Here is a 26,243-nt window from a genome sequence, read left to right as displayed (position 1 = left end):
TAATTCCCAAAGGCTAAACAGAAAAAAAGATGAAAAGACTGATTGTCTCAAATCTTCAGTTTAATTTTACTTATGTACATAGCTTAGAGATTGGTTGCACAAATTTATAATCATTTTCCACAGTAAATAGTAGTGGAATTCTACCACAGGTGTTAATTGATGAATATGTAAATATCATTCATCATATTGATAGAATCCTGACTGGTTGATAGAAGGATGGAAATGTGTCATAATTAACAGCAGCACATTGAAAATTGTTTATAAAATTACATTAATATCTCTGTGTATTTTATTCTTATAATAAAGATTATGTTTTATGTCTGCAGTTACATGGAAGTGAATTTTTTAATTTAAAACTCACGATAGGGAATATAGGATGGTATACACTATTGTGGGAAAACACAAAAATGATAGTATTGAATCATAAAATTTGCACTCAAAAGGTGAAATATTATTTAAGCAAGAATATTTATGATTTTCATTTTAATTCAAAAAACATTTTAAGTAATTTTGGCAATCTTATCTTTGTATATGCTTTATGATACATTTAAAAGAATTACTTTCTTATATGTCGTGTTATTGTTAATAATATTTATCCATTAAGAATTTTTAATGTTTATATAATCATAATCATATGTGTATGTAAATTTATAAGGTTAATCTTTTCTTGTAATAATGTTTTTAAACAAATTGCCAAACATAAATGGTAAAAATTTATTTTAGTTCGTAATTAAATGTCATGCAACTAAATTTTTAATTTAGTGATCTCCTTGTTAATAATCTGTAGTCTGAATAATTTATATATTAATGATATTAGTATATAAATTATTATTATAACTTATTTGTTGATTATGTTTAGTACTCAGCAAATTTTAAATAAATAGTTTTGAATTCCTAGTAATATTCTCTGTTTATTTGCTTGTCTTGAGCTGTGTACCTCAAATAAGGCTCCTACCAATACTGGTTATCTACACATCCACCTAACATTTTTTCAGAATGATAAGATGACACCTTGGGTTCCATTGGTTTTATCTTTCATTGAATCTGTCTTTCTCTCTCTCTTTCTCTCTCTCTCTATCCGTCTCTCTCTCTATCCGTCTCTCTCTCTCTCTCTCTCTATCCGTTTCTCTCTCTCTGTCTCTGTCTCTCTCTCTCTGTCTCTGTCTCTCTCTCTGTCTCTGTCTCTCTCTCTGTCTCTGTCTCTCTCTCTGTCTCTGTCTCTGTCTCTCTCTCTCTGTCTCTCTATGTCTCTCTGTCACTCTCTCTCTCTCTCTCTCTCTCTCTCTCTGTCTCTCTCTCTCTGTCTCTCTATGTCTCTCTGTCACTCTCTCTCTCTCTCTCTCTCTGTCTCTCTCTCTCTCTCTCTCTCAAATTAATTAAAATTTAACGATAAATATTTTTTATAGAAGAGCGAGGACACGATCTATGTCTAACAACTCCATCGTTGGTTGAGATAGCCGACAGAAGAATGTCTTTTTTCCACTTATGACCAAATACTTTATAGACAACACCCCATGGGTCTTTGTTTCCTTGCTCTTGTAAAAAAGAGTGCCAGGAATCCTACAGCCTACACACCTTTTTGAACGTAGCCTCGTCCAAGTCAGTGTTCTGCTCCCTCATCAGGGTCAGAACCTCAATGTCATAGATTATGACAGGTCTATGTACCTATATGTATATAATATAAGTATAATAATTTTAGGCGACCTGACATGTCACAAACCACTCTCGAAAATAACAAACAATTTATACCAGGCTTGCTAAGAAAAATGAGAAATATACAGCTGCATATCAGTAGGCCAACCCGACTGAAATGCAAGTGATAATCTGCCCCTGTAATCGACAACTTCACTCTCTTCATCACCGAGACTGTCTGTATAGTGATCATCATTACTCTCAGAGAAATAAATTCTTGAATAGCGCTTTTATACTTCAAACGGGTGTTTTACATGCATAGAAGCCATAAGGAAGGCGGGTATAAAAGCAAAACGTTTCATATACACTGCTCCAGCTACCAGAAAAAAATATATACGAGTGTGTATTTGTTACTGCGATTAATCGTGCATTTTGTAATGTTATTCTGATCAAGGTTCTTCCGCGATTTCCTTATTCCATCGTAACGCTTAGGTTGTCCAATATTATTACCGGTGGACTAATTTACCTAACGCGATGTTATTTTCTAAACGCAAGCTTAATTTATTACCGTAATATAAAATTTCATTTAAGAGAATAGCAAGGATTTCTTCATATTCTTCTTCCATCAGATTATTTTTATCAGATGCTACGATTCAAATCCTTAACAGTATGTAAATGAAATCGGTTGGAATGATAAGAATGTATATTCATAAGTAAACACCATAATCTACACTAAAAGTGTTTAAAATAGATGTAAAAGGGTATATTAGTTATTAACTAGATGCTCATTTTATAATGCTTTATACTGATAGGACTGCAAGCCATAGTCCAGAAGTGCAAGGTTCTGTAGTGTATTTATGAAATACATACGAGGCTAGAGAGAGTGGATTTTTGTTGACTTAACTGCTACCCTGGAAATCAGTGCTTCCTTGTTATATTATCAAGAAGAATAAAACAATGATAAGGGTAGGAGGAGAGAAAATAAGGAAAGGGTAGACTCTCCCAGAAGCAAGAGACACAAAACAGGAGCAGGAACATGACCCTAAGAAGAATATAATGATAAGAGTCCCTCTTGGGACTCATGATCTTCCCTCCATCAATTTTATCACAAGATAATTAGGAACTAATCTACTATAGGCTTGCTGGGTCTCCAAAATGAAAAAGAGGTAGCATAGAAAAAGAGGTAGGATCATTATTAAAAAATTAACTGGCTGCTAAAGCTGCAAGAATATGTTTTCTTTCTAACCGACAACAGTATTTTATTACTTTTTATTTCATGTTTTTAAGAAAAGAATTGATTATTAGTTGGTATTTAGCGATAAAATTTTGGAACAAGGCGGACCAATGGTGGTGCGCCGGGCGGCTGCACACCACTCTCCCGCTAAAAGTAGTCAGTTGTTAATCGATTTACAGATTATTTTATTTAATTTCTAGGCGTAGATTATATCTATTTATATTTTAAATTTGTATTTTTATTTATTTATTAATTTTATTAATAAAATAAAGGGATTATTAGTTAATAGTTACCGGTAAAAAGAACATGCTTGCGTGATCGAACATACTGCCCGTCAAAAAATCATAAAATTTTTTGTTAAATATTTATCTATAAAAATAAAACGCAAATGTTCGTTCGTTCAAAATCTTAAATCTCCGAAAATTCTTCACCGATTCCTTTAAAATTTTGACACAACCTTGCATTCGAATACGCGCGTCTTTTTATACACCTAAGATGTTATTTATACCTGTGAAAGGTAAAAAAATACTTTTTTTGAAAAACAGCGCTATCTGTTGGACGTAAAAGCATCACACGCTATACTAAATATTTTACGATTCCATTTCAATGTGTCCGCTGTAGACTAAAAAACTACTGGACCGATTTACGCGCGGGAAAGTGGGAGAAAGAGAAAATCAGAAAAGGAAATAATCTAAAAAGGTAAAGGGCAGAAGGGTAAAATAGAAAAAAGAAAAAAAGGGGAAAAGGAAATGTAACGGGAAAGGATAAAGCGTTAAAAGGGGAAAAGGGAAAGAGTAAATGGGAAAGGAAAGGGTGAAAGGGAAATTTTGTGAAGTTCCGTAATGTTCATTTCGTCAATGTTTTATTAAACTTTCAATTGTGTTCATTTAATCAAACGGTTTATATATATATATATATATATATATATATATATATATATATATATATTTTGGCCTTGTACTTACAATTAAACATTGGGAGCCTATGACACTCTCCGTAACGTAAGAATTCCAATGCGGCATACATCTAAATCGGTTCGGCTGTTGAGCTGCTATAATGGAAAAAACATACGTACATATTATAACCATTATACTCCTTTTTGAGCAGTCGTGTAATAAAAAACTATACTGTCCAAATATTCTTTAAATGTAAACGCTTTTAAGTCGTGAAAAAGTAAGAAACAAACAACCAAGCTGAATTCGGACAGACTTTACCAAAACTTAAATTGCAGTGAATTCAAAAGATTTAAAAAAACATAATTTTATTATTTATACCGCTTTACTGCATATTTTGAAATAAGTTGTTATTTCTTTAACGCTTATTTTTTTATAAAATAGGAAGAGAGATGAAATAAGTAAAAAACGGTGAACAAAGAATACAATATAAGAAAAAGATCTACGATTGTGAAGATCTTAAATTTTAATTACGACGAAATATTGGAAAAGTTCGACGTATAGTTATAAATTTTTTTTCGTTTATAGGATATTTATTTAATTTTCTCTAATATAAGTTATATCGATGGAAAGAAGAATAAATAGTACAAAAGTAACTTTAACATAATGTTCTGCATGAATTTTCACACAAAAAAATTAGTTTACATTAATTTATTGCTTTTACAGTTTCTCACGCGCTTACTTTTAGATTTAACATCGTTGCTAGTAACCGTTTTCATTATATTACTGCTCCTTGCGATGAAAAATGATAATTTCGCTTGAAGAGCATAATATTACTTGCGCTTCAGTAATAGAAGAAAAAGAACGTTTAATTTACGAAAACAATAAAAATAGCAATTTTTAGTAAGAGAGCTATTAGCCCTGCAATAATAACTGTAGACGGTCTGTTCCCGTACTGATAATGGCACAACTAAGGCATCGTGGAATAGTCGCTTTAATATTGGAAGGATAGGTAGAAGGAAAAAATTGTGTAGGCAGGCCACGTTTGGAATATGTAATACAAATTGTTAGGGATGTAGGATGTAGAGGGTATACTGAAATGAAACGACTAGCACTAGATAGGGAATCTCGGAGAGCTGCATCAAACCAGTCAAATGACTGAAGACAAAAAAAAAGAAAAAAAAGTTGATCACGCTTCCAATACCAGACCCACCCTACTGTCGCTCCCTACTTTCGTACACTCATTCATCCACCCCCACCACACGACACTTGCACAATCACACTCGAACGCACATACAAGAACAATCATATAGTTATAGCCGAATAAAATTTTAATTAATGAAACGTTTGGATCTTACAAGGGGAAGGCACATCGATTTGAATTAAACTTCATCTCCTTTTTTTTGTTAACTTCTTTTTTTTTAATTTAAATATATTGATTTATTAATGATTATTAACCTCTGATTATAAAAAAAATTATAATAAATAATAATTCAATAATAACAACAAAAAAAAAGAAAAAATATCAGAAAGCTATTAATGAAATAAAATTTTATGTTCTTTTCATTTTAAAAAAAAAAAGTGCAAGAAAAATCTGAAAAAGTTTACTTTCTGTTACTACACATTAAGCTATGTTTAATGGAAAATGTTGTGAGATCAAGTCCCATCATGATATATTACTTTAACAACATTTTAAAGTAATATATTTTTTTAAGTAATATATCATGATGGGACTTGATCTCACTTTCTACAGAACATGTTTCCTAATATAAGTGACGCTAAGATAAAGGAAGGTATATTTGTTGGACTGCAGATAACAAAACTAATAAAGGATATTGAATTTGAAGACAATTTGACTGTGAGTTTTAATTGCTAAGTTGTTTCATGGAAATGCTTTTAAAAGATTGTAAACAATTTCCTGAAAAATCATAAGGCAGATTCTGCAAACTTGTAACTGAGCGTCTTAAAAACTATAAAGCACTTGATGTAATACAGCACTATTGATCCACTTCTTAGATTCTCATCTGAATTTTTTCCCTACCGATCTTTGACGATGTGGGTGGCGAACATGGATAATGCTTTCACCAGGAAATATCCGCCATGAGAACATGCTACCAGGGAAAAGAGAATGCTGGCTGATTACTGCTGGAATCTAAATACTGATATAGGCTACCTACAGCAAACTACACTAAAAATTCTGAAAAAGCAGATTTTAGGCAGTAGAATTGATGTAAAATATTGTTATACTATTAACACAATGCTTTTTTCTTTAAAAAAACGGTAAAATGGTACAAAAAACTACCCCTATTAGAAAGAAACCACTTAGATTTTGAAATTAGTGAAAAAAAAAGATTCAGCTATTAAAATTTTTTAAACAAACAAAAAACAAAATTTTGTTGTTAATATTATTATAACTATTGATTTATTAAGCTACCAGTTAATTTAAAAAGGTTCAAGAAAATTCTTTAAATTTGAAGGGATCTCTCTGCCCTTTTACTTAAACCGATGCAATTGCAGGTTGGTCTGTGAATCTACATGGCAGAACTGTCTATTGTTATACAGAGTGAACGTAAATTATTCAGTGCATTTTAATGGTTACTAAAACATAAACAAAGCAAAGTAGTGCACATTGATTTTTTCAAACATTAGTGTAGGTACTTAGAGTCACTGAATGACCTTGAATGAACATGCTGGCTGGATGTAATGACAGGGGGATTGTCAGTTGAGGAATGGCTACCGTACAGAATGAAGCAACGAAGAAAGTGTGTATTATGGTTTCATGAAAGCAGATCTGTTATTACTGTTCATAGACATTTTTGTCATTAGTATCAGCAGTTTAAGAATACAGGAAATGTAATACACAAAAAAAGTGCCGGTAGACCTCCTGTCTTTGAGGAAGTTGTGAATCAAGTAAGAGAAACTTTTCAGAGAAGCCCTGATAAATCGACTAATCGTGTGAGTTTAAAACTGGGAATACCACAATCGATAATCGTGAAGGTTTTACATAAGCGCCTAAAACTTCATGCATACTAAATTCAGTCTATGCATGTAATTAAAGTGATGATAAACCACGTCACAGAAATATTTTTAATTAAAAATTCCTATTAGATACTGGTCTCTAATCAACAGTTTTTTCACTGTTAATTAAGCAAATTTCTCAACTACCTAATTCATATTTAACGTAACTTTTTTTAATTATAATTTCTAAGAAAGTAATTTACAATAAAAATAGTAAATCTGTTGTTTCTAATATATAGAGCAAACTAAAAGTAGAAGATTAAGCTCATTATAAATGTAAAAGATTAGAAGATTATATATAGAAATTCGCTAAAGCCCAGCATTGCAAACTGCTGAGCAATGCTCAATTGCTGAGGTCAGTATAAGTTTGAAATTCTAAAATTATCAGTATACCTCAGTGTTTACAAATTATAATTAAAATAATCAAAATGACCTACAACTTTTAGATTTTAAGTAATATTTCTGTAAATGGTTTTTGATTGTAATCTTTTTTCAATTTATTTTCTCTTATTCCTACTGCACTAGGGTATCACTCCAATTTTTCATCACCTGTAAAGTAACTCCATCATAAATCCAAGATTTTAAGGAAAAAAAGAATAATAAATTATGTAAATTATACATATCATTCATACAAAATTACTTATCCAATCTATTTGTAATGTTATAATAATAATTATTGTCTGTATTTAATAAACAAATTTCTGCTTAGTATAAGATAAAATTTTATTTTTAAAATAAAATGTTTATTTATTAAGATAAAGTGTAGTATGTTTTTTTCTACATTTTTTAGTTTACCAACTATTATATAATTATATGAAGTTAGAATTTTATTCACGCTTCAAAAGAAAATAGACTTTTGTTATATTTGTTTTATTTTCTCAGACCAATGAATGCTGAGGAAACATAGTTCAAACTATAAACAAATCACTAATTCAGGAAATCAGTAATAAATAAACTAATATTGAATAACTTTCTGTTTATTTATTTAATTTTTAAAATTATTTTCACGTTTTTCTTTTGAGATGACTTTTGTTTATCATTAAACTTTCACAAACCGAAAACATTTCTGAAAAAAATTCTTTCCTACATTTCCATTTTTGCATTAAATAACTCAATAGGTATATCTCTAATAAAATCTATTGATTTATTGTAAATAGTTCTTCGTACCATACTTACGATAATTAATGAATGTACTCCACATCTGATATAATTCTTATATTAGATAATTTCAATAATTTTTATATTAGGTTATTGACCTATTTAATATTATAAAATACAAATATTTTACACAAGTGTATCGTTGTAGAATATTACAGAATTTTTATGCTATCGAAGTATCCTGACATTGAGTTTTCCAGCATTATCTGGTAGTCATAGGTCTAATGCTGCAAATTTTTTTTTTAAGTATTGTTTGAAATCGGCTACTGGTGAATATTAACTGAATTATTTATTAATTGAATTTTGAAAGAAAAATATTAACTTTTTGGAGTGATGGTAAAAATTGACTAAAACTTAAAAAATTTCAATGTTTGAGCCGTGCTTTTTAATATTAACATTTCATATACAGTCAGGAATTAATATGTGAAATGACACAAAAACAGAAGATGTTCTATCACCAATACTTTTTAACAGAGTGGAATAAAGAATTAAAAAATGTAAGAGTTGATGAAAATAACAAAATGAGAACAAAATTTGAATTTCTGTTTGTGAACATATTAGTCTTTGCAGACGATTTAGCTGAAAATATTGATGAAGTGAAAAAGAAAATGTTTATGAAAAAATAAAATGCTTCTCAAGTAGTAAAAACAAAGCTTAAACAAACAGAATCTTAGAAGAAAAAATGAATAAAAGAATCCCAAAATTTAAATATACGGAAAACTATAACACCAAAAATCTTAGAAAAAATAGGAATGAAAGCTAGAATATAGTGTAGAAAATTGAAATAACAAATCATTTAACAAAGGATATTTATATAACAAAAAATTCTTTCCAAAAAAAAAAACTGAGACATTACAAGATAGTAATACTTCCAGAAGCTCTGTATGGGCCAGAGAGTTTACAAATATTTTCAGAAAAATAAATCAGCGAACCAGAAAAAAGAATTTTAAAAAATATATACAGTCCAAAATATGAAAACAGTATTTTATAAATTAAGAAAAGCAGAAGAAAACTATAAAGACTTTGAAAAAATATAATGTACAAATAAAGAAAAGAATATAAAATGAAAGAGCAGATTAATTAAATGAAATTTTGTTCTTTAAAAAAAAAAAAAAAAAATTGTTTAGAGAAGCAGAAAGGATTTTTAAATACTCATTATAAAAGAATGCAGAATTCTCAAACAGACAAATTTTCAGAAAAAAATATATATAAATTTGAATATCGAGAACAACAGAAGAAAAAGCAAATCATAAATGGGATGATGAGATGAAAAAAAAGATGAGTGAAAGGATGAAGAGTTTTCGAAAAAGAAAGAAGTCTAAGCTGTGTAATTGTGATGTGATCAGATCGAAAGAAAAAACAAATTTTACATATTACTGTTAAAAAATAACTGTTTTATTATGTTTTAAGTCTGTTTAAATTATTGACTTGTTTGTTACATACAATTGTGTACGTATTCTACATTGAGTGTGTTTAAAAGGTATTGGTTTCAATTTTTTGTTAGCAGCAGATCTTCCATTTTTCAGGTACAGCCTTGACTTCCCATACAATAAATTTTCAGTCGTCTTTAATACACATAACCAGTAAGTAGGTCTTAACAACTTTTATCATCAATCTTCAGGATCATCCCCTTTTTTTCTCATTTCTGATTGTTCATTATCTCATTTTGTAAATATGGTTTATTGTTTCCATATTTGCAATACATCATTCTTTAATTCAGTTCAATTTCATTTGTCATAGTAGTTGCTGTTTTTCACCTTAGGGGCTTAATTACTATCGTTTCAAAAGTGAGGTTGATGACATTATATTCAATCCTTGTCATCGGTGAACATAGGTTTTCAGTCAGAAGAGTCTATCTTAACCAATTGTGTTTTGTATTTAGGCAGCAGGAACTAATTTTCATTCTTAGCTAAACAACATTTTTAGCTAAAGAGGTTGGTCCTGGTCGTATATAAATAATATTTTGTTTTTGGTTTTGCCCCTCCAAGGGACGCTGGTTGTCTTCCACATGTAACCATTGTTTATTTTATTTTTTTTTTTTTGTCTTCAGTCATTTGACTGGTTTGATGCAGCTCTCCAAGATTCCCTATCTAGTGCTAGTCGTTTCATTTCAGTATACCCTCTACATCCTACATCCCCAACAATTTGTTTTACGTACTCCAAACATGGCCTGCCTACACAATTTTTCCCTTCTACCTGTCCTTCCAATATTAAAGCGACTATTCCAGGATGCCTTAGTATGTGGCCTATAAGTCTGTCTCTTCTTTTAACTATATTTTTCCAAATGCTACTTTCTTCATCTATTTGCCGCAATACCACTTCATTTGTTACTTTATCCACCCATCTGATTTTTAACATTCTCCTATAGCACCACATTTAAAAAGCTTCTAATCTTTTCTTCTCAGATACTCCGATTGCCCAAGTTTCACTTCCATATAAAGCGACACTCCAAACATACACTTTCAAAAATCTTTTCCTGACATTTAAATTCATTTTTGATGTAAACAAATTATATTTCTTACTGAAGGCTCGTTTAGCTTGTGCTATTCGGCATTTTATATCGCTCCTGCTTCGTCCATCTTTAGTAATTTTACTTCCCAAATAACAAAATTCTTCTACCTCCATAATCTTTTCTCCTCCTATTTTCACATTCAGTGGTCCATCTTTGTTATTTCTACTACATTTCATTACTTTTGTTTTGTTCTTGTTTATTTTCATGCGATAGTTTTTGCGTAGGACTTCATCTATGCCGTTCATTGTTTCTTCTAAATCCTTTTTACTCTCGGCTAGAATTACTATATCATCAGCAAATCGTAGCATCTTTATCTTTTCACCTTGTACTGTTACTCCGAATTTAAATTGTTCTTTAACATCATTAACTGCTAGTTCCATGTAAAGATTAAAAAGTAACGGAGATAGGGAACATCCTTGTCGGACTCCCTTTCTTATTAGGGCTTCTTTCTTATGTTCTTCAATTGTTATTGTTGCTGTTTGGTTCCTGTACATGTTAGCAATTGTTCTTCTATCTCTGTATATGAACCCTAATTTTTTTAAAATGCTGAACATTTTATTCCAGTCTACGTTATCGAAAGCCTTTTCTAGGTCTATAAACGCCAAGTATGTTGGTTTGTTTTTCTTTAATCTTCCTTCTACTATTAATCTGAGGCCTAAAATTGCTTCCCTTGTCCCTATACTTTTCCTGAAACCAAATTGGTCTTCTCCTAACACTTCTTCCACTCTCCTCTCAATTCTTCTGTATAAAATTCTGGTTAAGATTTTTGATGCATGACTAGTTAAACTAATTGTTCTGTATTCTTCACATTTATCTGCCCCTGCTTTCTTTGGTATCATAACTATAACACTTTTTTTGAAGTCTGATGGAAATTCCCCATTTTCATAAATATTACACACCAGTTTGTATAATCTATCAATCGCTTCCTCACCTGCACTGCGCAGTAATTCTACAGGTATTCCGTCTATTCCAGGAGCCTTTCTGCCATTTAAATCTTTTAATGCTCTCTTAAATTCAGATCTCAGTATTGTTTCTCCCATTTCATCCTCCTCAACTTCCTCTTCTTCCTCTATAACACCATTTTCTAATTCATTTCCTCCGTATAACTCTTCAATATATTCCACCCATCTATCGACTTTACCTTTCGTATTATATATTGGTGTACCATCTTTGTTTAACACATTATTACATTTTAATTTATGTACCCCAAAATTTTCCTTAACTTTCCTGTATGCTCCGTCTATTTTACCAATGTTCATTTCTCTTTCCACTTCTGAACACTTTTCTTTAATCCACTCTTCTTTCACCAGTTTGCACTTCCTGTTTATAGCAGTTCTTAATTGCCGATAGTTCCTTTTACTTTCTTCATCACTAGCATTCTTATATTTTCTACGTTCATCCATCAGCTGCAATATATCGTCTGAAACCCAAGGTTTTCTACCAGTTCTCTTTATTCCGCCTAAGTTTGCTTCTGCTGATTTAAGAATTTCCTTTTTAACATTCTCCCATTCTTCTTCTACATTTTCTACCTTATCTTTTTTACTCAGACCTCTTGCGATGTCCTCCTCAAAAATCTTCTTTACCTCCTCTTCCTCAAGCTTCTCTAAATTCCACCGATTCATCTGACACCTTTTCTTCGGGTTTTTAAACCCCAATCTACATTTCATTATCACCAAATTATGGTCGCTATCAATGTCTGCTCCAGGGTAAGTTTTGCAGTCAACGAGTTGATTTCTAAATCTTTGCTTAACCATGATATAATCTATCTGATACCTTGCAGTATCGCCTGGCTTTTTCCAAGTGTATATTCTTCTATTATGATTTTTAAATTGGGTGTTGCCATTGTTTATAATTGTTCAGAATCACCGATAAATCATTTGAAACATTCTGTAATTCTGGTTTAGTTTTGGATTTTTTCTTTTTTGGGCAGGCTTACATTCAATGTTTTTAACTTCCATCTCCACTTGATCTTCTAATTCCTCCTTGTTCGGTAGGTAGTCAGAATCCTTGTCCGTATCATCATCAGGCTCCGATTCTTCTAATTCAAGGATGTCTTCCACGCCATCTTTCTCCTCCTTCTCATCAGATAGTTCTTTTAATAACTGAAGAACTTGAATTAAAACAGAAAAACGTTTAGTAAATTATATGTTATATGTTAATACTAAATCTACATAAAATTTACATACGACCAGTGCAGCACTTATTGCTAACTCTACGTAAATAAGCGCAGAGGAAGAAACAAGAATGCTACTGATGCTTAGTTATCCTATCCCCCTTTCTTACTAGCTGGCTTAGGATTTTTTATTTATTCTTAATTGTTTGTTCTGAAAGCTTTTAAGCACCTTTGCGGTGTGTACTTCCAAACCATTCACTCTACAGCAGCATTCTATTGATAACAGAATACACCTTATCGCTGTATCTTTAAAGATTTAAAACTTTAAACAAAATTTACAAGTCAGATTTATAGTATACTCCATAATAATGTTTGTTGTCCACTACAGAAGTCTACAGACAGAAGTCTAATTGCATTTCAGTCTAAATGTCAATTTCGTTTTTTATAAATGTAATTTGAAATACAATAACAGAGTAATATACCAATTAAAAATAATAAATGTAATGAGCACAGTCATAATCAAATATGTATCAACATTTTCTATTAACTGATATCCTTTATTTCTTAACAACATTACCGTAATCAGTTTGGCTTCTACTTCATCTCACTAGGATGAAAGTACATACTGATACACGTAGACTGGACTACTTCATCTCACTAGGATGAAAGTGTATACTGATACATGTAGACTGGACTGTTATCATTATATTTATTATATAGTTTACATTCTATGTATTAAAAAATGTACATCTTTTTTTGGTTTTTTTTTAAAATTTAATTTAGCAAGAACTGTTTTATAAATATTGTATTGCATTTTGAAGGTGTAACAATAACAAGTATGTATAACATGATATAAATGTTCACGGCAATAAAAAAATTATGTCTGTAAATATATATTTTTTTAATGTAGTATTTTAATTTTACTGAATGTTCCAAAAAGAATATGTTGTTTTTTCTTTTTGTTTATCTCTTCTTGTACTCCTCCGCTTTTTTCTTCTTCACTCCGCTTTGTGTGTATCGGCATGCCTGAACTGCCTCTCTTTCACTTCCTCAGATTCCATGTATCAAGTGTCGACTCTGAAGATGAACTTCAAAATACTGATTATACGTGGAAAGCAGATTGTGCACGGTACATAGTACATTTCGCTCTTTCCTTTGAGTAACATCATTCTTTCTCTTTCTTTCTATATATCTATCTTTATTTTTGCATTGTAACAGCACTTATTTAGAATGCATGTTATAGTTAACTTAAAATTGTTTTATTTATTTATATGCAATCATATTTTTTTAAAACAAATATTTTATCTATGCTTTTATTTTTCTTAATTTTTTAACACCTATAGTGCTGAAAACGTTTCACTATACTAGTTACAGAATAGTGTTGTAGTGCCACATAATAATAAAACAACTCTTTGCCATAAGAATGAAAATTCAAATTCTGTAAACAGTTTGCTAGCTGTCTTATTGTAGACAATAATTGTGTGAAAATATCTTTTTCAATGTCTTTGGCTGTGTTGATATCTAGCAGGTATGCTGTGGTGGTAGAAGAAAGGAGGGAGTTGAAGTATGGCAAGACCACGGGAAGTTTTTTGTAAATAAGTACCTGTCGTGACACATCATCTAGACCACTTGTGTTCCCTTCCTACCACTCCAGCAAAGTGCTACTATAACTTTGATGAATTTTTGAAAAATTTAGCTGAATAGCTTATCAAATGAACTTTAATTTTTTTTTATCTTTCATTTTTGCTAGTAAAACTCATGTTGGATTTTCAAATAACATTAATTTTTTTTCAAAAATAGGTCAGTTAAGTCCTTTTAATTGGAAATAATAATTTGACTATCTTTTTAATGGATCATGGTGGATATTAATTCTCTTATAACTTTAAATGATCAGTAACTTTGATGGTTTATAATGAGGATGGACTGGCAAATACTTATATTATAATAACTATAGAAAGTAACTCAATGTGTTGTAGATGACTTGTACAATAGAAAGTTAAATAATTACTATAAATGTAGTCTGCCTTGTTTGTCGTTTTCTTGTGTTTTTTCTCTCTTTTGTTTGAATTTTTGGTGGAGATTCACTCGACTCCTAAATGGGGGATCTTGATACCACTGGTGGCTTTTAATAATTGAATTATGTAAATAACATTCACAAGAGTTATTTTATTTAAGTTTCATTTATTTATTATTTTTTTTAAGTTTTGATAAAAATTATTATACATCTGCCTGACTGATTGTGATTAACCAGAACTTAAGATTTTTGTGAGTTTGATGAAGAATTTGATGGATTTTGTAGGCTGCTTATTGCATTATTGTTTGTTAACAAGTTTTTTATTTTGGTTCAGAGCAATTGTTCTGTAAATTTGTATTTAACTAATATGAAATCATAGTTTTATTTCTATTTGGTTTAAACAGTACTGCGTGATTTTACTGATGTAATTCTTTTTTTATTATTATTATATAACAGAATGAAGGTACACTTATGTTTTATTGCAAGGAATCACTACATTTGTTAATCATTTATAATGAATTATTGCATTTCTTACCTTTATGTTGTTTTTTAAGTTTTAGTTATATGTATAGTGCCCAATTTCTAAAATTATGTAAAATTTTAAAGTTAATATAACATTATTATCTAAAATTATGTAACAGAATTCTACTAATTTTTTTTTATATTGAATGTATTTAAAAAACTGTAATAAAAAGTTATTTTACTCCATATCACATATTGTGTATATATATTTCCTTAATTATAGTAATTATTTATTTGAACCTGTAATATTTTGATTAAATATATATAATATGATTTTTATTATTGTTAACAGTATTGTGAAAAGATTTCCACCAGTTTCTCCATACATTGGTGTTAGTCCTACGCTTTGTTACCTTCTTAAAGAGAAGAAACCTCTATGTTGCCATCGATTAGCTCAGGTAAGCAGTTTACTTGCAGTTAAAGAATAAAGGATATAATAAAAGAATAATTACAACTAACAAAACATGTTTTAAAAAAATTACATTTTACGTTAAATACACATAGTTTTAATCAAACCATAATAGCCTCTCCTTCAGCTTATAAACATGCACCATGATAATAGAGGATGATAAAAGGAACTACATAGACTCCATCTCTCTTCCTCTTCCATTTAGCTTGTATTTAATTCTTTTTTGCTTGATAGTGAATATTGTTTTTAAATGGTTAATACAAAACCTTACTTCCCATGTTCTCCATTACATAACTGCTTCAATTTCATTTATTATCTCTGATTATATGATAATCCATCTTCAGTTGTGGTTTTTGTAGTGTACTACACCACATCAGTAACATAAGTTATTTTTTTATTTATGTTTTTCATCAACCTCCATCATGCTTTATTCCATGAATCTTTGACAAATCAAGTAACAATGCAGTTTCAGTTCTTATCGGTTATCTGCCTGCCACGTATACTTCTGTTCCAAGTTCAAACAGTAAGTAGTAATCAATTTACATTTTAGCTATGTATTATTTACTGAAATGTAATTATATTTTTAAATTAGTGTAACATTATTACAATTTGATAATTGTTATCTCTATTGACAGCGGCGCTTATCATTCAACTGATATCTGTGGAATACTTCTTGTTTTTATTCTAGTTAGTATTTTACTTCAATTAGATCAGTTTGTAGTTTTGTGCTTCTAATTTACATTGTATGAAATGAACATCTGACAATTACCAAATATATAACTGCACAGCAGTGCAGTTCTTTATTGAATTTAGGTTAGGTTAAATTGTTGTTAGGTATTGTTTCAAACTTAAAAACATTGATTAAAACATCGATTATACATGACAGGCAGATAGATAACTGATAAGTACCACAGTTTTTTTAATTTTAATTTAATTCAATTCAGTGCACAGATTTGTTTGCCCAAATAATATTTCCATTTGTTTTATGTTTGTCATGTCATTTTTAAGTTTTGTTTCATGTTTGATAAACAGAAATAGCACTTTGAATTTTTATTGGGTACCAGAATTAAAGGCTGATTGGGCTTTAATTCTGTTTTAATAGCATATGATCTAAAAATTTTACTCGTTTTCATATGTTCTTGTTTTAATTTTGCCCTGTATTACTACTGCTATTTTTTCTGTCAGTTTCTTTTCTCTTGCTTTTTTCTTAATAATACTACTTAGAGCTTTCCATTTTCTATATAAGTAAGAGATATTCTCACATATGTCCAACACATAATTGATGCAGGTTTTTCTTCCCTTTAAGAAAAAAGTAAAAAGTCTGCAGCTTTTCTTCCCACTACACACAGAGCTCCAGAACTCTTTATTCTGAGAATGCTGAGAATGATCTGTGGTAAGTCTGCTGGTGGAAAGTAGTGAGCAATCCCTTTTGCATTAACAGAATCAAATTATTTACACTTACATAGCTCGTATTGAAGTGCATCAAAATCATCCAGCATTTAATGCACTATTTTATAACCAACATCTGATTCTATACCAACAACAGCCAAGATCTACTGTTCCAGTAAGCATCAGAGCTCACCGCATTTGTCCTTATTGTTGCTCCATGTTATTATCCTCCTTGGCAATTTTCTCTCGTTAATTACTGCTTTGATCTTTGTCAATTTAATAAAAAGAACCCAAATTCAATTATATTGCAATAGGAATCTTATAATATTTTGACTAGCATGAATCCTGATGTTACCGTTTATATGGATGGCTCTAGAAACATTAATTTTGTTTGTTGTGTTTGGCAATAGAACATACATCTTTGGCCTTCCCAGCATCAACAGTATTTTCATTGCAGAAGTATATGCAATTAATAAGGCCTTACATATGGTTAGGCTGAAATTTCTACATGTTCTTGTTTGATCAGATTCCATGAGAGCCTTACAAGCACCTAGAGACATATATTCCAGACACCCTGTTGTTTGTGAGATTTGCAAAATAACACACTGTTATTTTGCAAATGATTAGACATAATACAACAGTGAACTTCTGCTAGATCCCCAGCCATATAGGAATTTCAGGCAGTAAGTGCGCAGACAGTGCAGCAAAAGAAACTTGTTTTCAGTCTCCCTTTATTAGTTGCATTGCTTCTAATGATTTTATCTGTTTCCTGAAATAGATATTTCATGATGAGTGGGATGCTACCATGAACAATAAACTTCGCCCAATTAATAACAGTTTCACTCTGGAGCTCCTCATGCAGAAATAATATCGGGAGGAGGTTATTATCTGCCATTTGTGAATAGTGTACACTAGATTCACTCATGGATATCTGATGACTCAAACAGTTGCATCAGTTTGTGCTCGCTGCAACTGCCGACTGACAGTTCACCACATTCTTGTGAAATGTATCTGTTATGTGGCATTGTGTCGCAAGTTTAAACTAGGAGATAATGAAGCGAAGTTATCTTGTGTATTACAAATCCTTAGGGGCTGTCTGTGTATATTCGAATATTTGAATTACTGTGTTTCAGCTATTTATGTCATTTGCTGTAAAACGAACAGTAATTTTTATCATCTTAATCAAATATATAGTGTGATATATCTTTGTGATGTCATTTTGATTTTAGCATACACTACAGGTTTGTAGATGGATTTTATTTGGTATTAAAGATGTTTTTGTTTTTAATTGTAAATATTTGACACTTAGTTTTTTAAAACAAATACATCGTGTGTGGGCGATGATAATATTAAAGTGTTTTTCGCCCTGGAAAAAAAAAACAGTAACCAGTCAATTTTATTGAATATTAACTTATATAATTTTTTATTTTTATTTTTAGGTTTGTGAGCACTGTACACATCGTAATGCTAAAGAATATAATTGGCAGAATAAAACTATAATATTAGCTGCTGATTATGATTATGCATCAAATGGCATATACAATTTTATAATACCGTTAAGAGCACATTTTCATTCGAAAACTTCCCTAAATCCAATTATATTACTGCTTGAAAGACGACCAGATATTGCCTTCCTTGATGCTATTTCTTACTTCCCTCTTATTTATTGGATGCAAGGATCAATAGATCGGTAAGTAAACAATAGTAATTCAACAAACTAATTTGTTGAATTACTATTGTTACTTACTCAACAATCTTACTTCTTGCACAAATTTACTTGGCAGGTAACAAGAATGAATCAGTAATATAAATATTTTTGAATATTTCAGCCATATTTTTAGTAAAATTATTTAAAATTCTTACATTGTTGACTTAAATATGTTGATGATAATACTCATTCTAATAGAGAGTCTGAAATCACCAGATGTTATTGGGCTCTCAAATGTAATTAAAACTTTTTCAAATTAATTTTAAAATGTCTGACGGTCATTAAAAACGGCCATAAACAGCTTAAGTTGCCTGCCGTGCAATATTTATGTATATTTCTATGCCTGCCCTGTAGTAAATCTTTGTTGTAGGGCACATAACTCTAATGTAGGTTATGCAAATAGACTTAACTAACTACAAATCTATGAATACGTCTATAGTTAGTGGTAATTTTATTTTTATACAAATAATTAAATGGCATGCAAATAAAAGTAATTTGCTGATGAAAAACAAAAATTTAGTAACTGGTGAAAAAATACAAAAATAAAGCATACTTATTTAATCATTAATGAATTACCTCAATTATTTCCATATAATATAAAGACTGTGCCTAAAATGGTGGGCTGGGTGTACATTTTCGGATTCTATGTGTCAAAATGAACAAAAATTCCTATCAAGAAATGTTGATTTCCCCTTCATTTTACTTCTGCCTACCATTCTGTGTTTTCAAATTGAGAATCTCAGTAATACTTGGTTCACACATTTATACCAATGTTGTCTAATAAACAAAAAAAATTACGGTCACAAATTTTTAAATGGCAGCTATGTCAATTTTTCAATCCGTTATATTTATGTAATCCTCAGTTTTATCATATCACATATTATTTGAAAAAATGTTAAGCATTTTATTGTGAATAAAATGACATTTAATTTTGAAAATCAGATTACAAATAAGCAAAATAAATTAACATTATAATAATCAATATAAACTTAAGTAAGTTTATTTCATTTAGATATCAAAATAATTGAGCCACAATTACTGTAAAATATAGCCATATCTTGTTGGAATTTTAATTTAATACAAGTTTAGAAGAAACTGATAAAGAATGTTCATCAGAAACTAATGAATTAGAAATGTATTCCATATACTTTAATTATTAAATATTTGCAAAATATTAATCATTTTTTAATACATTTAGAAAAATAGATTTTATATTTATTATGCACAGAAATATCTTGTTAAATTTTTTTAGTTTACTCCTCTTCACATTAAATGTACTTAACTTTTACTGTTTAAGATTGCCTGTTTTTATCTTTTTTAATCATATTTTAGCAGTTCAAAAATATAATGTAAATTGATTGCGAAAGTAATCTACCATATATATAATACTTTTTTTAATTTTATAGTTTGGATGATTTACTGAGAGCTGGTATAACATTAGCAGAGAATGTGGTAGTGGTCAACAAAGAACTATCTAATTCAGCAGAAGAAGATACACTGGCTGATTGTAATACAATAGTAGCTGTACAAATTATGTTTAAGTAAGTTTTTTTTTAATGCATCAAAAGATAAAAGATTAATAAAAATGTCATAAAACAGATTAAGAGCTAAAAAATAAATAAACTGTGTTAATATCCATCAAACCAGATAGAAATGAATGAAAATAGAGATTTTGAAGCAGAAGTTTTAGCAAATTTCCTTTGATTTTTACTTTTTACTGATAAAATATATACATGTCAAGTATATAATTACACATACCAGTATACAACAAGATTTCCCACAAATGAACAGCGAGGCTTTTAACTGTGTATACATAAAAAATATTAAAGATTTATAATATATACCATATATCATCCACAAATTATGAAACAGATATTAAACTGCATTACATAGTAGTGAAGGAAAACTTTTCCTTTTCAAATTACTGTACTATAAATATATGTATTATGTTTAATGACTTCCTTCTAGGAAGTAATATTAATAAAAATACACATGGCACTTGAGTATGAGAAGTTATTTTATTTTGTTTGTTAAAATGAATACCTGTGGACTATTCCAGTGACTGTGCAGTGATTATTTTAGGTAGAAAGATCCACCTGTGTACAGCAGATCATGAGATGGTGTGAAGAATTTTGAGAGGAAGGGAACCTGTATACGGCTGCTAGGACAGGCTGTCTAAAACCAAGTGGAGAAATAAAAACTCCATATGTGAGCCCTCAAAAATCCACTAGATGTGAGTACAAGCCTTCTACTCAGAATCTGGCACGACCAACAATTCTGCAAGTTCTACTAAGAGACTGAAGATCTCTCTAAGATTTAGTTGTCTCTTAAGTACTAATGATTAAGAAGTTAGCTTAATTTTATATCAAAATGCTGGGAAGTTTTAAATAAGTTTAAAAAAATAACATGTGATATAATGCTAGATCACACTTTGCTGCCAACAGATTGTAATTAAGACACTAGTTGTCTAATTTAGATTTCCCTCCACATACGAGATCTATAGTTTATGGGCTTTCTTAAAATTTAGACTTTATTAATTAGTAGCTGGTAAAATTAAATGAAGGAAAATTATATTCCTATTAGTCCTGAGCTAATTCGTTCTATAATTTTTTGACTAAATCCTTTTTGGCTTCTGGTAGTTTTTACAGACATGGATATCTTTCCATTATTTGAATAAACATGGTTGACTGGCCACAGAATTTGACTCAGGTATCACAACACCACTTGTAACAACATGGATGTTGTTACAAGTTTTACCAAAAAATTTTGCAGTTAATCATATTCATGTTTAGTATGAATCTAGGAAGATACACTTTGAATAAATAAGTTAATATATTTATTTATCTTTTTCTTCTATATTTTAAAATTAGTCTTAGCCTTTTGCAACAGTTCTGTGTGTATTCTGAGAACTTCTTACTGGGGACTCAAGTTATTAAACTTGTAATGTCAGTATTAAGTATTTAATTATAATAAAAACAATTTTTATATCCTCAGAAATTGAATCATAAAATTATTTTCCATTCAATAGAGGGTTTCTCTCTTTTGAGTATAACTTTACAATTCTAAATAATTAAATAGCAACTACATTAATAATTTTCTGATGTAATAAAACTATAATATAAGTAATACGTTTAAGAAAATCAATTTTATATCAGAATATTTCATTAAAAAATATAGTATGAATAATTATTCATGCTGGGAATGAAAAACAGAATATTATTTAATTACTGTTATAAATACCTATTGAGTAGCTACTTATCTTGACCTATAATGTGAATTTTCCTATTTGTAACGCGGTTTACCTGTTTGTTTAAATGATACATTTAAAAATCAAAAAAAACTTTTTTTATGTAAAAATCAGCTGCATTATATCTGTTGTTAACACATGCAGAAATGCTACATGTCTGGCAATTAAAGCAAGGATTGATGCCTTTTGATGCTTAGAAAAAATCACTCGTTATATTAAATTTTATCGATAATATCAAGTGGATATACGGAGTGCTACAGTTTCACAGTGCCTATACTCTCGAGTAGCCACTGGATATGTGTGCATCTTATCAAAGTATTCCAAAGATGAATTTTCAGCACCATGGGGTTAACTGTGCACCAAGAATATTGTAAATCCAGTGACAGGGGCTTCTATCCAGCAAGTGGTATCCATGTGATCTTCCACCAAATGATGGAACAGAAAGGACTGCAACACTAATAGTAAAGTGTTAGATTTTCATCTGTGTGTTTATGTGAGTAGAGACAACATCATCTGGGAAACGATGTTCAAGCGAATACTACAACATGATTCATGATAATGAGGACACAGACAGAGGGAGAGGGAGAGAGAGAGAGAGCGAGAGAGAGAGAGAGAGAATGACAGCGACAAAGAGAGACACAGGGAAAGAGAGAAGGAATGTTACAAAGAGAGAGAGAGACATAGAATGAAAGACAGACGGAGAGAGAGAGAATGAAAGACAAAGGTAAAGCATGAGAGACAGAAACAAGAGGAATTGAGAGAGAATGAGAGAGACAGACAGAGGGAAAGAGAGAAAGACAGCCACAAAGAGAGACAGAGGGAAAGAGAGAAGGAATGCTACAGAGAGAGAGTAAGTATGATTATCCTCATAATTGTGATAATATTACTAATAAATGATTATAATAAAAATAATATTCTGGATTCATAGAAACCTGAAAAAGAAAGTAAATTACAAAAGATGGAATAGGTAACCAAAATACATATTCATATTCATTCCACCAACTAAACCAGAAAAGGCAACGATCAAGGAACTTTCCGTAGCAGACGCCAGGGTTGGCTTTTTTTCCATACGAATTAGCAAAATTTGCTGGAACCAAATACACAGCAGCCCGCACATACTGGGTACGTGGGGTTCACTCCCTATGGGGTGGAACCCACTAAAGAAGCACTCTCTCATGGAGAGTGGTACTGAAATGAACGTAAAGGTATCACATCAGCACCATCCGTGTCACAGGTACACTTCTCATTCACATCAATATTTAAATAACGCATTTACACTCAATATTTACAATTAATAAACTTAGATAAATAGATAAACATTATTATGAATATAAATAACAGTATATTTCATTTGATAGTGTTTCTTTCTCTATCTCTCTTCCTCTGTCTGTTTGTCTTTTTTCTTTCTCTCTCTGTTTATCTGTCTCTATCTCTCTCACCGACTTCTCTCTGTCACAATGTGTTTCTCTTGCTCTCTCAGAATGTCATCCCTCTCTATCTGTCTTTCTTACTCTTTCATTCTGATGGTCTGTAAGTCTTTTTCTCTCTCTCCCTGTCTGTCTTTCTCCCTGTCTCACACTGTACGTCTTCTTTCTTTCCTATTTAGCCTCCAGTAACTACCGTTTAGATAATTCTTCAGAGGATGAATGAGAATGATATGTATGAGTGTAAAGGAAGTGTAGTCTTGTACATTCTCAGTTCAACTACAGTTCATTCCTGAGATGTGTGGTTAATTGAAACCCAACCACCAAAGAAACACCGGTATCCACGATCTATTATTCAAATCCGTGTAAAAATAACTGGCATTACTAGGACTTGAACGCTGTAACTCTCGACTTCCAAATCAGCTGATTTCGGAAGACGCGTTAACAACTAGACCAACCCGGTGGGTCAAAACGTACACACTGTATGTCTGTCTGTCGCTATCTTCCTGTCAGTCTGTTTGTGTTTCTCTCTCTATCTCTGTGTGTCTGTCTGTCTCTCATACTCTCTCTCTCTCCAACCGTTCTGTTTCTCTGAATGTCTATCCCTTTCTCCCTAACTCTTTCTCCATCTTCCTCTGTCTCTCTGTTTGTCTTATCTATCTTTCTCTCTCCATCTCTAACTCTTGTCTTCCTCTCTCTCACACACTTACCAAATCCCTCTCTCTTTCCCTCTGTCACTCAGTTTGTATTTTTCTCTCTCTGTCACTGTTTCTGGATCTCCCATTCTTTCTCTTTCTCTTTCTGTCTGTCTGTATCTCTCACTCATTCCCCTCTCACTCTCTCTCTCTGTGGGTTTCCTTCTCATTTTCCCTCTGTCTCTCTTTGTGGCTGTCTTTCTCTCTCTCTGTCTCTGTCTCTCATTCTTACTCTCTCACTCTCTCTCGTTCTCTGTCCTTCACTTTCTCTCTTCCTCTGTCTCGTTCTCTGTCTGTTTCTGTGTGTCTTTCCCTCATTCACTCTCACTCTTTGTCTGTTTTTCTCTCTCTCTCGCTCTCTCTCTGACTCACTTCTCAGTGTGTGTATCTGTCTGTCTGTCTCTTACACTGTCTCTCTCATACACACACACACTCTCTCTCTCTCCCCTCTGTGCCATTCTCTCTTTATTACTGTCTCTCTCTCTCCAACATTTCTGTCTCTCTCAATGTCTTTCTCTTTCTTCCTTACGCTTTCTATCTCACTCATTCTTTCTCCCTCTTCCTCTGTCTCTCTGTTTGTCTTTATCTATCTTTCTCTCTCCGTCTCTAACTCTGTCTTCTTCTCTCTCACGCACTTAACCAAATCTCATATATTTTTCTCTCTCACTCCCTCTCTCTCTTTTGTATTTTTCTCTCTCTGTCACTGTTTCTGCCTCTTCCATTCTTTCTGTTTCTCTCTCTCTCTCTCTCTCTCTCTCTCTCTGACTCACCTCAGTGTGTCTATCTGTCTGTCTGTCTCCCAAACTGTCTCTCTCTCTCCCCCTCTGTGGCTCTCTGTCACTCTGTCTTCATTTGTGTCTCTCTCTCTCCCCCCTCAGTCACTGTCTCTCATTCTCACTCTCTGTCTTTCTCTCCCTCTGTCTCTTTGTCTGTCTGTCTATCTCTCTGTTTCTGTATGTCTTTCCCTCATTCTCTCTCTCTCTCTCTATCTCTCTTTTCCTCTGTCTCTGTTTTTCTCTGTCTCTCTTAATCGCTCTCTCTCTCTGTTTCAGTATGTCTTTCCTTCACTCTATCTCTCTTCTATGTCTCTGTATTTGTCTGTCTCATTCTCCCACAGTCTATCATTCTTTCTGCACATCTGATGTCACTTTCAAAGACTCACAATTTCAGCTAAGCTCTTATAGGCGTCACCCTTCAGGAGCAGATTGCGGGGATGACTGCTCATTGTCGCCACCAATGGCTCCTGCGGGGCGCATTCCTGTTGTCTGAGGCCGGCATAGCTATAGTGTAATTTCTGAGCTGTATATATTATTAATTGTAAATATTGAGTGTAAATGCGTTATTTAAATATTGATGTGAATGAGAAGTGTACCTGTGACACGGATGGTGCTGATGTGATACCTTTACGTTCATTTCAGTACCACTCTCCATGAGAGAGTGCTTCTTTAGTGGGTTCCACCCCATAGGGAGTGAACCCCACGTACCCAGTATGTGCGGGCTGCTGTGTATTTGGTTCCAGCAAATTTTGCTAATTCGTATGGAAAAAAGCCAACCCTGGCGTCTGCTACAGAAAGTTCCTTGATCGTTCCCTTTTCTGGTTTAGTTGGTAGAAGGAATATGAATAGGTATTTTGGTAACCTATTCCATCTTTTGTAATTTACTTTCTTTTTCAGGTTTCTATAAAACCAGAATATTATTTTTATTATTATCTTTTATTAGTAACATTATCACAATTATGAGAATAATCATACTCTCTCTCTGTAGCATTCCTTCTCTCTTTCCCTCTGTCTGTCTCTCTCATTCTATCTTAATTCCCCTTGTTTATGTCTCTCATGTTTTACCTTTGTCTTTCATTCTCTCTCTCTCTCCATCTGTCTTTTATTCTCTGTCTCTCTCACATCCTCTCTCTCTCTCTCTGTAACATTCCTTCTCTCTTTCCCTCTGTCTCTCTTTGTGGCTGTCTTTCTCTCTCTCTCCCTCTGTCTCTATCTTTTATTCCCTCTGTCTCTCTTTCTCTTACTCTGTGGCTTTCCTTCTCTCGTCTCCTCTCTATATCCTTCTGGCTGTCTTTCTCTCTCTCTGTCTCTGACTTTCATTCACTCTGTCTCTCTCTCATCCTCTCTCTCTGTAGCTTTCCTTCTCACTTTCCCTCTGCCTCTCTTTATTGCGCTCTTTCTCTCTATCTCTCTCTCCCTCTCCCTTTGTCTCTGTCTCTCATTCACTTTCTTTGTCTGTCTCTCTCATTAACTCTCTCTGTCTATGTCTCTCATTCTCT

At 31.7% G+C, this 26,243-nt stretch overlaps 1 protein-coding gene across 1 annotated transcript; it reads left to right on the top strand.

Annotated features, from left to right (window-relative positions):
- Window positions 1-13,582: 13,582 nt before the first annotated feature.
- On the top strand, window positions 13,583-20,446 carry LOC142317947 (potassium channel subfamily T member 2-like). Its single transcript, XM_075354481.1, has 4 exons — window positions 13,583-13,689; window positions 15,389-15,494; window positions 18,334-18,584; window positions 20,009-20,446. The coding sequence occupies exons 1-4, from the start codon at window positions 13,583-13,585 to the stop codon at window positions 20,145-20,147; spliced, it is 603 nt and encodes a 200-aa protein (XP_075210596.1). The 3' UTR covers window positions 20,148-20,446.
- Window positions 20,447-26,243: the final 5,797 nt, after the last annotated feature.

The sequence above is a fragment of the Lycorma delicatula genome, chromosome 1, assembly GCF_047948215.1.
Source record: "Lycorma delicatula isolate Av1 chromosome 1, ASM4794821v1, whole genome shotgun sequence".
Classification (NCBI taxonomy): Eukaryota; Metazoa; Arthropoda; class Insecta; order Hemiptera; family Fulgoridae; genus Lycorma; species Lycorma delicatula.
The sequence above is the reverse complement of the archived record's forward strand: the minus strand, read 5'-3'. Positions and strand labels throughout refer to the sequence as shown.